Below are 17,700 nucleotides of genomic sequence, written 5' to 3'. Positions count from 1 at the left end.
TGTCCTCCTGATTGTCTCTCTAAAGTTCCTTGGGTGAATAGTATAAACTCACTATTCTGGTATATTTTAGCACTTTCATGGCAGATATAAGTAAGAACTTAACACTACTTTATATTAGATATGGCAATAGCGGAGAATGAATGTCCCATAACAAGAAGATAGACAAAAAGAAGAAGCTTATGGACTTCGGTTTCGGCACGGACTACAAAGGCGGACGCGCGCAATTTTTCAGGACTTACGCAGATCCCAAATACAGATCAGAAGGTAAGAAAAGTTGCTTTTGCATAACATTGCGAAACAAAATGTCAGATAATATTTCTTACCTTATACACACACCATAATAATGCTCGTATGTTGAAGCACAGTACAACCCATCAAGCGGTGCGGCCTTATAGCTTACCAAAGTCGTACTAAAACAGGTTTTTGAGCGCCGCGTGTAATGTTCTATATTTTCAATGGAACATATTAAATGTTGGTGTTGTTCACTTGAGTCATATTGCAGTCTACACGTATGTCTTGTGTGTGACTGTCATCATACTGCAGTATACACGTATCTCTTATGTTTGACTGCCATCTACTGGTCACACTTATCATTTCACCACGTACCAAATAAAATAGCTTCGAGGTTGGTAAGCAAAACCAGAATTATTCCGTGCATTAGGCGCACCGGGTTATAAGGCGCACTGTCGAGTTTTGAGAAAAAAAAAAATGTATGTGCGCCTTATAGTCAGGAAAATACAGTAGACTACTGAGTTTCATTTTTTAACATTTTCTGCTGGTGGTGTGCCTCAGGATTTTTCTCAATGAAAAAAATGTGCCTTTGTTAAAAAATAGGTTGAAAAACACTGCTTTATATCATAGTAAAACTACTATGAAATAGAAATATACACATTATAAGGTGCATCCTGACCTTGTTTACATTCTGCCACCTCTCTGGGAGTGGAGTGCCGGGATTGGACTTGGACTCGGTTTTAGGCGAGACAGGTGTGTAGTGCAGCGTGTCCGGCACCATGACAGGGTCATCCTGGGGTGGAATGTCAACCCTTCCCACCGGCGTGTGAGGGCGTGACCCCAGCTGACCTCTGGAGGCCGAGGAACCTGTTCCCAGGATTTCCGCTTGCATCAGTGCGCCCATGTGGTCCGCGCCGAAGGGAAGGGAATCCACCTCGCGGTTTGGACCCCAAGGGCTTGGAGTTCTGGCTGAAGGGCTGCACATCAGAGCATATAACCAACCGTGAGATAATGAGAAGTCATTGGAATTGAGAGTGGTGACAACCTTCTGTTCCTCTGATGTACGCTCCTCCTTCCCCTCTGCTCTGCACAGGACGTCCCAATCCTCCCGCCGCTGAGCTGGCTCGGTTCACTCAGAGTTCTGCTGACATGTCTGGGATTTTGGGACAAGCCCTCTTCATCCGAGGGAGATTTTTGGAGGTCCATTGATTCACTGCTGCCACCCATCTGAGTGAAATCTTGGTAACTTGAGCAGCGTCTGCAAGGTAACGCACATTTCAACGCAATAAGGTCCCTAAAATACTACTACAGTATTGCATCAATTTATGAGCCTAATTGGTTCTGGGACAGAGCTCTCTATTTAAAACACTTGTATCTCAAATCGGCGTCGCCCATATAAACAAATTGAAATCAATTCATTGGTGCTTGGCCCCCTAAAACAACATAATCTTAACATGTAACATGCCTTTTGAAAAGAAAAGCAAACTTTTAGATAATAAATATGTTATAAAAACAATACAATAGACCAGGGGTGTCAAACGTACGGCCCGAGGGCCGGCTCAGGCCCGTGAACAGGTTTTATCCAGCGAAGTATAAAAATGAACCTCAAATTTTTGAATGAAATAAACAGCTGTTTTAAATGTGTCAACTAGATATCGCAATAGCAATTATTTGTATCTTTGTAGATGATGCTATATATGTAAAAAAATAAACCAAAAATGATCAAACTACATAAATAACATCCTGTAATTTGATTTTGATATTTTTTTCATCTTGATAAAGACAACAATCTGAAGTTGTCTTTATTTTTAAGTTATCGTGCCGTGATTTTACCAGTCCGGCCCACTTGGGAGTAGATTTTTCGCCATGTGGCCCCCGATCTAAAATGAGTTTGACACCCCTGCAATAGACTGTAGTTTTATGAAGTAATGTGTTATTTTGGAGAGCGGATTTCTAGAGTACCTCCTTCCAGCTGCTTCATCGTCAAACACACTATCAGCAGCTTTTCCATAGTTTTATGGATAAATGTCTCGTGTTTAGATATTATTTTAACATTCTTGGCTGCCGTTAGATACATTCTGCTTCAGTACGGTGCAGACGAGCAGTGATACGCTTCAATTGCTTTGCCAGGTTGGTCATATTTTTGATGATCCATCCATCCATCCATTTTCTACCGCTTGTCCCTTTTGTCTTTCTTTAATTCAATGACTATCATCTGATCCTTCTTTTCAGCACTGCCCCTCACACTCACTTTCTTCCTTCCGATAGTTGGCATGCAAAGTCATGTCGATCTTTAGCAATAAGCTAATGCTTAGGATGCTTGTAACTCAAATTTCTGCTTGCAACTTAAAGCATAACAATTAGCTGAGAGACAACTCTTATTTTGAATACATTTTAGGTTGGGGCACTCTTGAGTTGAGTAATGAATGTTTGAATTTCTTTAGCGAGGCATCACAATGTCCATACCTGCTCATAGAACTGTCCGTCTCCATGCAAGCAGATTGACTGAGTGCCCGGACCCAACCCAACATGTCCTCTTGAGTGTCTGCGCTGAAATAATACGAGCGCATTCCCTGGTGCACCACCTAGTGTTGACATTTAGGCATGACACCACAGAGTGAACAGTTGTCAAACAATTGAATATCAACAGTCAAATTAACATTTGTAATGTATGTCTATTTTGCTGAAAATATAAAATAATGTGTACATTCTGTAGAAATCAACAATTTAAAGCATTTGCTGAAAATATTTATACCGCAAACTGGAGATGTCCGATAATGGCTTTTTTGCCGATATCCGATATTCCGATATTGTCCAACTCTTAATTACCGATTCCGATATCAACCGATACCGATATATACAGTCGTGGAATTAACACATTATTATGCCTAATTTTGTTGTGATGCCCCGCTGGATGCATTAAACAATGTAACAGCCCTTTGAGACACTTGTGATTTAGGGCTATATAAATTAACATTGATTGATTGATTGATTGAACTTTAGGTGGGCGGGGTTGGGGGGGGGGTGGTGTTTGGTGGTAGCGGGGGTGTATATTGTAGCGTCCCGGCAGAGTTAGTGCTGCAAGGGGTTCTAGGTATTTGTTCTGTTGTGTTTATGTTGTGTTACGGTGCGGATGTTCTCCCGAATTGCGTTTGTCATTCTTGTTTGGTGTGGGTTCACAGTGTGGCGCATATTTGTAACAGTGTTAAAGTTGTTTATACGGTCACCCTCAGTTTGACCTGTATGTATGTACCATGAATTGATTTACGTGGACGCCGACTTAAACAAGTTGAAAAACTTATTCGGGTGTTACCATGTAGTGGTCAAGTGTACGGAATATGTACTGTACTGTACAATCTACTAATAAAAGTTTCAATCAATCAATCAATGGCTGTTGATCAAGTATGCTTTGCATTCACCTACGTGTGTGTAAAAGCCGCATATATTATGTGACTGTGCCGGCACGCTGTTAGTATGGAGGAAAAGCGGACGTGATGACAGGTTGCAGTGGACGCTAAAGGCAGTGCCTTTAAGGCACGCCCCCAATAATGTTGTATGGGTGGAAATCGGGAGAAATTCGGGAGAATGGTTGCCCGAGGAGATTTTCGGGAGGGGCACTGAAATTCGGGAGTCTCCCGGGAAAATCGGGACGTTGAAACCGATACCAATAATTTCCGATATTGCGTTTTAAAGCATTTATCGGACATCTCTACTGCAAACTGAACATTTTGTTCAAAAACTGTGCAGTAGCTAGTACTACTAACACAACCCATTATCATAGGCCTTTAAAGTAGGTCATCTAATGTTGCCATGGTAACAACAGTTGCTATTCTCCTGATTTCAATCAATCGTGGGAATATTAGTCAAGGTACTGTGCATTTTGACATATTGTTGCTTTAATACAGTAAAATACAGTATGAATAGAATACCAAAAAACTATGAAATAATGTTAAAGTTTGTAGAAAATCCACAATATAAAGCAGGAACTTACTTAAGGAATATTTATAAATGAAATGTACTGTAAAAGTGTATTTGCAAAAGATTTTACTGAATAGCATACGGAACAGTATATGTATAAAGTATAAACAATGGATGTCCACTAACTTTTTGCAAATCAACGCTAAGAATACGGAAATGCTGATTATTGGTCCTGCTAGACACCGGCACCTATTTAATAAAACCACCTTCACATTTGACAACCAAACAATTACACAAAGCGACTCGGTAAAGACTCTCGGAATTATGTTCGACCCAACTCTCTCATTGGAGTCACACATTAAGAGTGTTACTAAAACAGCCTTTTTTTCATCGCCGTAATATCGCTAAAATTCCTCCTAGGTTTCTCATTGTGCCCACTGGGTTGAGTTGTTTACTTGCCCTGATGTGGAATCTGAGCCGAGGATGTCGTTGTGGCTTGTGCAGCCCTTTGAGACACTTGTGATCAAGGGTTGTATAAATCAATTTTGATTGATCGATTGATTGATTTTTACAAAAACTGCGCACTAGGTAGTGCTAACACCACACAAGAGCTGGCCAGGCTGGTCCACTATAGTGTCAAAGGCCTTTCGTGTAGGTGATCCAATGTTGCCATGGCAATGACAGAGTTGCTATACCCCTTATTTCAAGCCATTGGTGGGAATATTAGTCAAGGTACTGTGCATTATTACATATTGTTGCTTTAATTGAATATAATAGTTTTTGTGTCACCAAAATACACATGGACACAGTGTCTTAAAATAATAACAATGATAATTGAAATACTACCAGTAATAACACACACACTAATATTAATATAGTAATATGTTTTATTTTTTAAAACATTAAAAACATTAATAATGATATTTAATTTATTTATATTTAATCAGCAAATAAGAATACATTTCATAATTCAGTAGTTACCTGATAACATACGATATCTTTAAATAACACCTACAACTATTGATGGTAAAATAAACATACCTTGAACGTGAACTTCCTGTTTTTGCATTCTCGCGGCGTGCAAAATAGGATTTTGTAACTCGGGAGCGGAATGCTGCCCAACACCAATTCTTCTCTGCTGTCTGATTTGTGGCGAAAAAAGACATGAAGAAAGGGAGGAAAATGTAATTATGTGATGTAACACAGTGTACGTGTTTGCACAGTACTGATGATAACAAGTGTTTACCTTTATAATAGAACAAGCAGTAGTTGGAGAGAACAAACCATCGTCTCTTCCATAATTTCAAACCAGTGCTGTCCTGCAGAGATGGTTTGGATGCTTAATGAAGCCTTTTATCTCAATGAAACAACTTCAATCATCTTACTTTTTTATTGAGCCATCCTCTGATGACCACAAGACAGTTGGGGTCTCTTTTGGCCGACTGGCATCTTTTCCCAAATGCTTGCACCTTTCCATCGCTCTCCTGCCACATCACAGTTCAATTATGTCAAAGATGTATGTCAAAAAAGTGGTACCTCGTTTTTTGTTTTTGTAATCCGTTCCAAAAAGGTCAGCCGGGATCTAAATCGTACCGAAACCAAAGCATTTTTCCCATCAGAAATAATGTAAATCTAATTATTCCGTTCCAGACACCAGAAAATATTACCACAAAACACATTTTATAGAGAATAATTATAGCTTAACATGTAGATGGGTACATTTTACATTTAAATTGACACAGTACCAATTCTCGGTACCTGTGAATCGATACTTGTACTCAAAGGTACTAATTTGTGGTACTTCTGTTTAAATTCAAATTGTTTACATTTCAAATTGTTTAATTTACATTTAACAGTGAGCTGATAATGATAACCATGCCAACAATGACTACTTTCTGACAAATAATGATCCAGAACCTTATATTTTTGAGCCTGAATATAAGGAGGATGAGCTACAAGTTTTAGAAGGTGAGTTATAAGCATATCCAGAAACAAGAAATACAAACTACAAACATATTGAAACAATTTCTCATTGTACAATGTCTGATCACTTTCATGCCGACCGATGGGATGTTCATATCTTCCCATTTAGAATAAATTAGAACCCTCACCCAGGTTAAAAAAAAAAAAAAAAAAAAAAAGGGTGCCTGCAAACGACTAAAATGCAAATTAAGTTTAATGTCAAAGTTGACAAACTTCCTCAGTTTATGACCAAAACCTTCGACTATCCAAGTAAAAGGCATGACTTATAATCTAGAGTTAACTTTTAACGACTCAGAAGTGATGCAGCAGCTGCATAAGCTCGTTACCTCTGTTATCATGGCGCTGCTAAAATTTGTCCCATGGCGTTAGCGCTTATAATAACAATAATGCTAATACTGTACTTGATTAATATTTAGATCATAAATATTATATTATGGAGTATTTTTGGTGGTTTTTGGATGTTTCTTTCGAGGACTTTATGGTTGGAATTGATGACTCCAATTAGCTTAATTGTTAGCCACCTTGTACTTGCCGTATATTACACATTAGAATGCAGGAAAAAAAAAAAAACATACTGTATGTGCTCTTGTCTTACATAGGGATTGTGAATTAGAGGCAAAATTCCCCCAAAAAGTGCATTTCCCTCTTAACCCTTATGTGGTGTTCGGGTCTGTGGGACCCGTTTTAATTTTTTATTAAAAGAAAAATGATACAATTAATTAATTTTTCAAACTGAGACTCACTGAACTTGGCTCATTTTCTGTGAAGAACATATATCAGAATACATATTTAATGACCACACACCATACACATTTCTATTACATATAAGATGTCCTCGTCCACTGGACCCGGAAATTGATGTTCTGTGTACCACACGCACACACACACACACACACACACACACACACACACACACACACACACACACACACACACACACACACACACACACACACACACACACACACACACACACACACACACACACACACACACACACACACACACACAGACACACAGACACACACACACACACAGAGCATAGACAGGAGAAGGACAGAGTGTAGGTACGGCCATCAGAGGGTCAAATGTGCGAGAAAATGAGAGCAGACAGTGTTGACAAACAATGTTGCAACCTTGTGTGGGAACCGCAGGTGCAGAAACACAAAAGAAGAATCCCTGTGGGATGCAGAAACTGGCAGAGAAATTTTCCGTGCAACATTCATATTGTTGTTGCTCAGCCAGCGTTTGTGGGTCTGATGGACCCGTTGCATTTTGTGGCTTTTAATGCCTCACAATCAAACACTTTTATGTTAAAATACTGAACAGATGTTTACCATATCCCAATAAACATCTGTTCAGTATTTGAACATAAAAGTGTTTGATTGTTTAACAGATGTTTACCATATCCCAATAAACATCTGTTCAGTATTTTAACATAAAAGTGTTTGATTGTGAGGCATTAAAAGCCACAAAATGCAACGGGTCCATCAGACCCACAAACGCTGGCTGAGTAACAACAATATGAATGTTGCACGGAAAATTTCTCTGCCAGTTTCTGCATCCCACAGGGATTCTTCTTTTGTGTTTCTGCACCTGCGGTTCCCACACAAGGTTGCAACATTGTTTGTCAACACTGTCTGCTCTCATTTTCTCGCACATTTGACCCTCTGATGGCCGTACCTACACTCTGTCCTTCTCCTGTCTATGCTCTGTGTGTGTGTGTGTGTGTGTGTGTGTGTGTGTGTGTGTGTGTGTGTGTGTGTGTGTGTGTGTGTGTGTGTGTGTGTGTGTGTGTGTGTGTGTGTGTGTGTGTGTGTGTGTGTGTGTGTGTGTGTGTGTGTGTGTGTGCGTGTGTGTGTGTGTGCGTGTGGTACACAGAACATCAATTTCCGGGTCCAGTGGACCCGGACATCTTATATGTAATAGAAATGTGTATGATGTGTGTTATTAAATATGTATTCTGATATGTTCTTCACAGAAAATGAGACAAGTTCAGTGAGTCTCAGTTTGAAAAATGTATTAATTGTATCATTTTTGTGGGCTCTGTACCGAGGATGTCGTTGTGGCTTGTACAGCCCTTTGAGACACTTGTGATTTAGGGCTATATAAATAAACATTGATTGATTGATTGATTGATTGATTGATTTTTCTTTTAATAAAAAATTAAAACGGGTCCCACAGACCCGGACACCACACAAGGGTTAAGAGGGAAATGCACTTTTTTGGGGAATTTTGCCTATCATTCACAATCCCTATGTAAGACAAGAGCACATGTGTTTTTTCCTTTTTTCATGCATTCTATTTGTAATATACGGCAAGTACAAGGTGGCTAACAATTAAGCTAATTGGACTCATCAATTCCAACCATAAAGTCCTCGAAAAAAACCTACAAAAACCACCAACAATACTCCATTTACATCTCCTGATCTGAATAATTATCATATACAGTATTAGCATTATTGTTATTATAAGCGCTAACGCCGTAGAACAACTTTTAGCAGCCTCTGAGTTGTTAAAAGTTAATTCTAGATCATAAGTCGTGCCTTTTACTTGGATAGTCAAAGGTTGTGGTCATAAACTGAGAAGTTTGTCAACGTTGACATTAAACTTAGTTTGCATTATAGTCGTTTGCGGTCACCCTTCTTTTTTTATACCTGGGTGAGGTATAAAAAAACAAAATTTTGTGGCTTTTAATGCCTCACAATCAAACACTTTTATGTTCAAATACTGAACATACGTTTATTGGGATATGGTAAACATCTGTTCAGTATTTTAACATAAAAGTGTTTGATTGTGAGGCATTAAAAGCCACAAAATGCAACAGGTCCATCAGACCCACAAACGCTGGCTGAGCAACAACAATATGAACATTACACAAGGGTTAAGTACCAAATTCGGTTCCCATCTTTAGTTTTTTCCACACAGTAGACAATGAGAAGTATGTCCATGTTAAACTGCTGGCACTTACAACTTTATTTGGTCCCATGGTGGCATATTGTGCAGCACAGAAAACTGAGTCAATAGCGCGAGGGATTCTTTGTTTGGGCACGCGATTCAGTGGAATAATAAGCATGTATACGGCCTAGTTTGTTATGTGCAATGTTTTCGTCAAGACAGTGAGCATAAAACCAGGGCAAGACTTTGGCGTATATGTTCATCAGACACTGATTAAGCTAATTGGATTCATCAATTCCAACCATAAAGTCCTCGAAAAAAACCTCCAAAAACCACCAACAATACTCCATTTACATCTCCTGATCTGAATAATAATCATATACAGTATTAGCATTATTGTTATTATAAGCGCTAACGCAGTAGAACCACTTTTAGCAGCCTCTGAGTTGTTAAAAGTTAATTCTAGATCATAAGTCGTGCCTTTTACTTGGATAGTCAAAGGTTGTGGTCATAAACTGAGAAGTTTGTCAACTTTGACATTAAACTTAGTTTGCATTATAGTCGTTTGCGGTCACCCTTCTTTTTTAATACCTGGGTGAGGTATAAAAAAACAAAATGTTGTGGCTTTTAATGCCTCACAATCAAACACTTTTATGTTCAAATACTGAACATATGTTTATTGGGATATGGTAAACATCTGTTCAGTATTTTAACATAAAAGTGTTTGATTGTGAGGCATTAAAAGCCACAAAATTCAACGGGTCCATCAGACCCACAAACGCTGGCTGAGCAACAACAATATGAACATTACACAAGGGTTAAGTACCAAATTCGGTTCCCATCTTTAGTTTTTTCCACACAGTAGACAATGAGAAGTATGTCCATGTTAAACTGCTGGCACTTACAACTTTATTTGGTCCCATGGTGGCTTATTGTGCAGCACAGAAAACTGAGTCAATAGCGCGAGGGATTCTTTGTTTGGGCACGCGATTCAGTGGAAAAGTAAGCAGGTATACGGCCTAGTTTGTTATGTGCAATGTTTTCGTCAAGACAGTGAGCATAAAACCAGGGCAAGACTTTGGCGTATATGTTCATCAGACACTGATTCAAAGGAAAATTGGCACGTATGAAAACCGAGGTAAACTAACGTAATAAACATGTAATATAGAAGACAAGAACCAACCCTTATGACAGGGAAGTAGGAGATGGTGGCCACGCTGGATGCTTGGCTTACTCTGTCCTGCTCGTCCATCCTGCGGAGGACACATCACATGTAACCGCTACAAATGAATGAAAAACCCTCAAAGGGAGCATGCACAGTACGTGTGGTTGACACCATGCTGCTGGCGTGAACATGAGACCTTACCACAACCTCTGCAGTGTGGGATCATTCCCACGCTCAACCGTCCCAAAGCTTCCGAACACACCGACCACATTCCCATTAGGCTTTTTTTTTTTTTTTTACTCCCAGGTCATTCGGACTTTGGTGTCCCGCTCACCCACTTGCAGCTAAACTCTCCTACTATTCTATTCTGGGTGGTCAAGCATCGCCGCTATATGACCAGAAGTGACAGGTGACAGCTGCATGCTCCTGCTGGTGGCTGGGAGTGTGTGAAAAACAATCTGACAGTAGAGAGTAGGGAATGGCCGGCACGGGACGCAGGACTCGGAATGTGTCCCAAAGTGCAGGAATGCAGCCTGCAGACTGTTTAGGACAGAAGTCCCAAATCCATTTGGTGTCGGAGACAAATGTGTGGAGGGTGGACGGAGTTCAACTTCTACAAGAATTTCAGCACATTTGTTTCTGTCGTCACGTGCAAGCTTGATTTAGCCGCCCTGCACAAGCTCCATTTCTAGGAATTCTCTTCTCCTGGTATCTTTAACTCACTCATTTCTGCATCATTGTAAATACAAATAAGTTGCCACATATTTTTACACTTAATTTCAAAAATATTTTGGTAACACTTTAGTATGGGGAACACATACTCACCATTAATTTGTTGCTTATTAACATGCAAATTAGTAACATATTGGCTCTTAATTAGTCATTATTAAGTACTTATTAATGCCTTATTCTGCATGGCCTTATTATACAACCAGTAAGCCATTAACTAAGAGTCTTCCCTCAATAACCTCAGAATTATTGCTTATTAGTAACCAGAACCCTAACCCTAACCCTTATATGTTCCCCTAGTGTCCAAAAAACTCTAAATTAAGTCTTTGTTACTTTAGTAATCAATTAATTAATGGTGAATATGTTCCCCATACTAAAGTGTTACCGATATTTCTTATAAAATGGTAATAATAGATCAAAATTAAGGGTCCCATTATGTTATTTCTTATTTGAATACCAATTTTAAATGAGCCTCTATATATATATATATATATATATATATATATATATATATATATATATATATATATATATATATATATATATATATATATATATATATATATATATATATATATATATGTATATATATATATATATATGTATATATACATATACATATATATATATATATATATATATATGTATATATACATATACATATATATATATATATATATATATATATATATATATATATATATATATATATATATATATATATATATATATATATACATTGTCTTCATAATCCGTTTTGTCATTTAACATCAATTAACATTGATGTTCATCAACATTTAACATTGTCACGTTATCGATGGGAAAATTAATTTTTAGACAATATGATTTGCCTGAGCGGCTAGGAGACACCAAGTGTAACAAGCGGTAGAAAATGGATTAGAAAGGAAAGATTTAAAAAAATAAATAAATAAATATTTTTTTTTTAAAAAAGCCTTTTTTTTTACTTGGGACGTCCTGTGGGCCGGATATATGGATGCTGGGGAGCCGGATCCGGCCCGCAAGCCGTAGTTTGGGAACCCCTGCTCTAGAGCAATGGTGTCAAACTCATTTTAGATCGGGGGCCACATGGAGAAAAATCTACTCCCGAGTGGGCCGGACTGGTGAAATCACGGCACGATAACTTAAAAATAAAGACAACTTCAGATTGTTTTCTTTGTTTAAAAATAGAACAAGCACATTCTGAAATTGTACAAATCATAATGTTGTTGGGTTTTTTTTAGACTTACATGTTGTGCGGTATAGCTCGGTTGGTAGAGTGGCAGTGCCAGCTACTTAAGGGTTCCAGGTTCGATCCCCGCTTCAGCCATCCTAGTCACTGCCGTTGTGTCTTTGGGCAAGACACTTTACTCACCTGCTCCCAGTGCCACCCACACTGGTTTAAATGTCACTTAGATATTGGGTTTCACTCTGTAAAGCACTTTGAGTCACTAGAGAAAAGCGCTATATAAAAATATTAAATATTATAATATAATAAGTATTCTATCTTTATTTGTTGTTATTTATATTTTCTGAATAAATTATGTGATAATGTTCATCAGTCAACTCATTGGTGTTTATTTTCAATCTATCTAGATAAAAAAAAATATCAAAATCAAATAACAGGATGTTATTTATGTAGTTTGATCATGGTGGTTTATTTTGTACATATGTAGCATAATCTACAAATATTTATTGTAAACAAACATGGAGTCGATCGTGTGGGATTATTTCACTTTTTCAGAGGGATACATTTCATGGGTATTTACATCAAATTTGCAAGGAGGAAAACAAAACATTGTGTGTCAGCACATCAAACCTTATCAGCCACCTGAAATGCCAACATTGCTACAACTAGTGTTTTGAAAATAAATGGGTTGTACTTGTATCGCGCTTTTCTACTTTCAAGGAACTCAAAGCGCGTTGACACTATTTCCACATTCACCCATTCACACACACATTCACACACTGATGGCGGGAGCTGCCATGCAAGGCCCTAACCACGACCCATCAGGAGCAAGGGTGAAGTGTCTTGCTCAAGGACACAACGGACGTGACTCGGATGGTGGAAGCTGGGGATCGTACCAAGAACCCTCAAATTGCTGGCACGGCCGCTCTGCCACCGAGCCACTCTGTCCCCACAAAGACACTTGTGCTTCTAAAGAAGTCGCCTAGAAGCTGGTTGTACACAAACTGTAGTTTAATCTAAATTTAAAAATAGTATTTATAGATAAATATTGGTTGTTGGTATCGGTCTCAAGAAACAAAAAGTTATCTGTATCGGTATTGAAGAAAAACATGGTCATCCCTGATTAGAAGTGCGTTTGCTAAAATCTAACCTTCATGCTGGAATTTATTACAGTTGAAAAAGGCTTTTTTGTAAACTCTACATGCCGTTTTATGTCGGTAGCTTTAATGCTAATAAACTGTGTTTATTCACAACAGCTTGTGAAATGCAATTTTGCATTTCATCCACGTGTACATATTTAACTCATGCTCAAATGTATAACTCTGCACCAATGTAATACAGTAGATGCTATATACCTGGGGTCCTTAACCTTTTTTACCTCACTTTTCCTCAACAAAGGGGCCTATGGCTCACTCAAATATTAACACTGAATTAGAAATCCTACTCTTGATTTTAATCGTCTTCAATAACTATAACTTACCTACTTATCGTTAAACCGGATAAACCTAAAAAATGAAAACATAAAACCTAGAAATAAACACTAATCAAATATACTGCAAATGAAAGAAATCATAAAAACTGATGAAAAATACATGAACATACAATTACACAGTGATAAAGTTAATACATTCTAACAACTGTAATAATAATAATATATATGTTTCTTAAATAAACTGTCAATAAAATTAAAGTGCAAATGAAAAGACCGCTTTAATCACTTTAGTCATATTTTTTGCGCTTATGAAAGTTCTCCGTGACTCAAGCACCAGATCTGTTTGTTTGATATTATCATTACTGTGACAAATGGTGGCAACGTGTATTACAACTGAGTACTGCTGCGGCCCATAGGGACCACAGCTGAGAAACAGATATTTTTTGGCGGTTAAGAATATACGGTATTACATACAATAACGTCACATAAAGGGGTGGGACGTGAGGACGCAAAGGTTAGAAACAATTAAGATAGTTGTGTTAGCCACACTGCTAACATCGCACTCACACTTTACCAGCAGCATCATGCTACAGTAGGTTAGCCTAATTGTTGAAGAAAAACTAAATGATCAAATTCAAAGTTCCCATGTTTGTAATTGACCGTTTACTCTCTGCTTTTTTGGGTTTAAGATGTGTAGCGAAGCTTTTTTTCCTCTTTCTTTTCGACACATTGTTTACCAGGCAGGCTAATCTAGCAAGTGTTGTGTCAGAGGCGGCATCACGTCAATGAGGAAGTAGGTTTTTCTTTTATGCCGTCATGGATACCAAAGTGGATATTATATTTCATTGAATTCAGAGCCTAATTCTGGAAAACTAACCATACTACTAACACTTTTCCCTCATTTGGGGTATTTTCATTTTAGAGGCTACCACAGCGAGTCATTTCCATGATTGGCTTTGGCGGATACCCTCCTTGCTGTAATGCAACCCAATTGGGAATCGAACCAATGCCAAAAGCAAGTAGTTATTACTAGAGATGTCCGATAATGGCTCTGTAGCGTCCCGGAAGAGTTAGTGCTGCAAGGGGTTCTGGGTATTTGTTCTGTTGTGTTTATGTTGTGTTACGGTACGGATGTTCTCCCGAAATGTGTTTGTCATACTTGTTTGGTGAGGGTTCACAATGTGGCGTATATTTGTAACAGTGTTAAAGTTGTTTATACGGTCACCCTCAGTGTGACCTGTATGGCTGTTGACCAAGTATGAATGGCATTCACTCGTGTGTGTGTAAAGCCGTAGATATTAAGTGACTGGGCAGGCACGCAAAGGCAGTGCCTTTAAGATTTATTGGCGCTCTGTACTTCTCCCTACATCCGTGTACACAGCAGAGTCTTAAAAAGTCATACATTTTACTTTTTGAAACCGATACTGATCATTTTAAAACCGATACTGATAATTTCCGATATTACATTTTAAATCATTTATCGGCCGATAATATCGACAGTCCGATATTATCGGACATCTCTACTACTAATACTTTTTCCTGATTTGGGGTATTTTCATTTTAGAGGCTACCACAGCGAGTCATTTCCATGATTGGCTTTGGCGGATACCCTCCTTGCTGTAATGCAACCCATTGTCGGGAATCGAACCAATGCCAAAAGCAAGTAGTTATTACTAGAGATGTCCGATAATGGCTCTGTAGCGTCCCGGAATAGTTAGTGCTGCAAGGGGTTCTGGGTATTTGTTCTGTTGTGTTTATGTTGTGTTACGGTGCGGATGTTCTCCCGAAATGTGTTTGTCATACTTGTTTGGTGAGGGTTCACAATGTGGCGTGTATTTGTAACAGTGTTAAAGTTGTTTATACGGCCACCCTCAGTGTGACCTGTATGGCTGTTGACCAAGTATGCCTTGCATTCACTCGTGTGTGTAAAGCCGTAGATATTAAATGACTGGGCAGGCACGCAAAGGCAGTGCCTTTAAGATGTATTGGCGCTCTGTACTTCTCCCTACATCCGTGTACACAGCAGAGTCTTAAAAAGTCATAAATTTTACTTTTTGAAACCGATACTGATAATTTTAAAACCGATACTGATAATTTCCGATATTACATTTTAAATCATTTATCGGCAGTCTGATATTATCGGACATCTCTACTACTAATACTTTTCCCTGATTTGGGGTATTTTCATTTTAGAGGCTACCACAGCGAGTCATTTCCATGATTGGCTTTGGCGGATACCCTCCTTGCTGTAATGCAACCCAATTGGGAATCGAACCAATGCCAAAAGCAAGTAGTTATTACTAGAGATGTCCGATAATGGCTCTGTAGCGTCCCGGAAGAGTTAGTGCTGCAAGGGGTTCTGGGTATTTGTTCTGTTGTGTTTATGTTGTGTTACGGTGCGGATGTTCTCCCGAAATGTGTTTGTCATACTTGTTTGGTGAGGGTTCACAATGTGGCGTATATTTGTAACAGTGTTAAAGTTGTTTATACGGCCACCCTCAGTGTGACCTGTATGGCTGTTGACCAAGTATGCTTGCATTCACTCGTGTGTGTGTAAAGCTGTAGATATTAAGTGACTGGGCAGGCACGCAAAGGCAGTGCCTTTAAGATTTATTGGCGCTCTGTACTTCTCCCTACATCCGTGTACACAGCAGAGTCTTAAAAAGTCATAAATTTTACTTTTTGAAACCGATACTGATCATTTTAAAACCGATACTGATCATTTCCGATATTACATTTTAAATCATTTATCGGCAGTCCGATATTATCGGACATCTCTACTACTAATACTTTTCCCTGATTTGGGGTATTTTCATTTTAGAGGCTACCACAGCGAGTCATTTCCATGATTGGCTTTGGCGGATACCCTCCTTGCTGTAATGCAACCCATTGTCGGGAATCGAACCAATGTCAAAAGCAAGTAGTTATTACTGTACTGTAAAGCCTATTCATAGTGCTTATCTGCACTTTTAACCCCCTTTGAACAGCAGATGAAAAAGAAGATCAAGTGATGAGAAAGATATGATTGTTAACCTCCGCTGGCAGAATACAAACCACAATTCCCTTTTTGGTGAGTCACGGACTAAAAGGACCGAAACAATCACGTCTTTGTCCCATCATAGACGGCGCAAACAATCACATAACTTCCAGGACTATATGTGGGTGCTGCTGGATGCTTAATGAGTGAAGAGGAGGAGAGTGGGGAGAGAGGCTTGAAATGCAAAAGAGGGATGATGATGGTGATGGTGATGGAGAGGAGGACAAACGTTGAGTGTGTGAGCGCCACACAGAGTGAGCTTTGTGGAGTTGGACACATTTGCATGTCTCCTACACGCTTGCACATATATTTACAGTCACTCGCCGAGGAAACAATGTGCAAGATACTGAAAACCAGGCTTTAAAAAGTAATCAAATCATGCTCTAACTGGTGTAAAAGTAGTAAAATAGTATAGAATGATGTCATACCTGAGTAACCGTGACCGCCTGCTTTCGAGCTCCATCACTTTGCCAGGCATCCTCACAGCATCCCTCCTTGGGCTGGATGTCCAAAAAAAGACCGCAAGTCCAACCTCTCAGTTCCTTCTCTCTGCGTCTGCTACACCTGTGTGTTCATCTATGCTGCAACACTGCACTCTCTGTCAGACCCTTCCTCGTGTCCCCTCCCTCCTTCTTCTTCATCCCTCCCAACGTGCTCGGCATGTACAGCCTCTTTTGTCTTTTGCTGAGTGTGGGTTTGTGACTTAGGAATGTATGGAGGGAGAGAGAGAGAAAAAAAACAGCTGTTCTGTCAATAGTCTCTTCTAGAGTTTTGCATGCTTGGATGGAGTTTTTCTATAATGGCGAAGCCAGCAACATTGGGTATTATTATGTTTTTTAACACTCTTACTTGGCATAGAGTGGAGTATATTTTTAAATTTGATCACTGTTATAGATGTCCGATAGTATCCGAAATTATCGGTATCGTTTTTTTTATTATCGGTATCGGTTTTTTTGTTTTTGTTTTTTTGTTTTTTTTTATTAAATCAACATAAAAAACATATACACTTACAACTAGTGAACCAACCCAAAAAACCTCCCTCCCCCATTTACACTCATTTGCACAAAAGAGTTGTTTTTTTCTGTTATTAATATTCTGGTTCCTACATTATGTATCAATAT

The 17,700-nt window shown here is 38.7% G+C and overlaps 1 protein-coding gene across 1 annotated transcript in view; it reads right to left on the bottom strand.

Annotated features, from left to right (window-relative positions):
- Window positions 1-17,137, bottom strand: part of si:ch211-234p6.5 (pleckstrin homology domain-containing family A member 4) — a 41,091-nt gene extending 23,954 nt beyond the window's left edge. Inside the window, exons 1-8 of the mRNA XM_062055855.1 lie at window positions 17,008-17,137; window positions 10,214-10,283; window positions 5,535-5,633; window positions 5,396-5,468; window positions 5,191-5,291; window positions 2,698-2,816; window positions 1,277-1,489; window positions 911-1,208 (exon numbers count right to left, since the gene is read on the bottom strand). Coding sequence (XP_061911839.1) covers window positions 911-1,208; window positions 1,277-1,489; window positions 2,698-2,816; window positions 5,191-5,291; window positions 5,396-5,468; window positions 5,535-5,633; window positions 10,214-10,283; window positions 17,008-17,057 — 1,023 coding nt within the window. The 5' untranslated portion in view covers window positions 17,058-17,137. The remainder of the gene's footprint in view (window positions 1-910; window positions 1,209-1,276; window positions 1,490-2,697; window positions 2,817-5,190; window positions 5,292-5,395; window positions 5,469-5,534; window positions 5,634-10,213; window positions 10,284-17,007) is intronic.
- Window positions 17,138-17,700: the final 563 nt, after the last annotated feature.

Source organism: Entelurus aequoreus, linkage group LG08, assembly GCF_033978785.1.
Source record: "Entelurus aequoreus isolate RoL-2023_Sb linkage group LG08, RoL_Eaeq_v1.1, whole genome shotgun sequence".
Taxonomy (NCBI): domain Eukaryota; kingdom Metazoa; phylum Chordata; class Actinopteri; order Syngnathiformes; family Syngnathidae; genus Entelurus; species Entelurus aequoreus.
The sequence above is the reverse complement of the archived record's forward strand: the minus strand, read 5'-3'. Positions and strand labels throughout refer to the sequence as shown.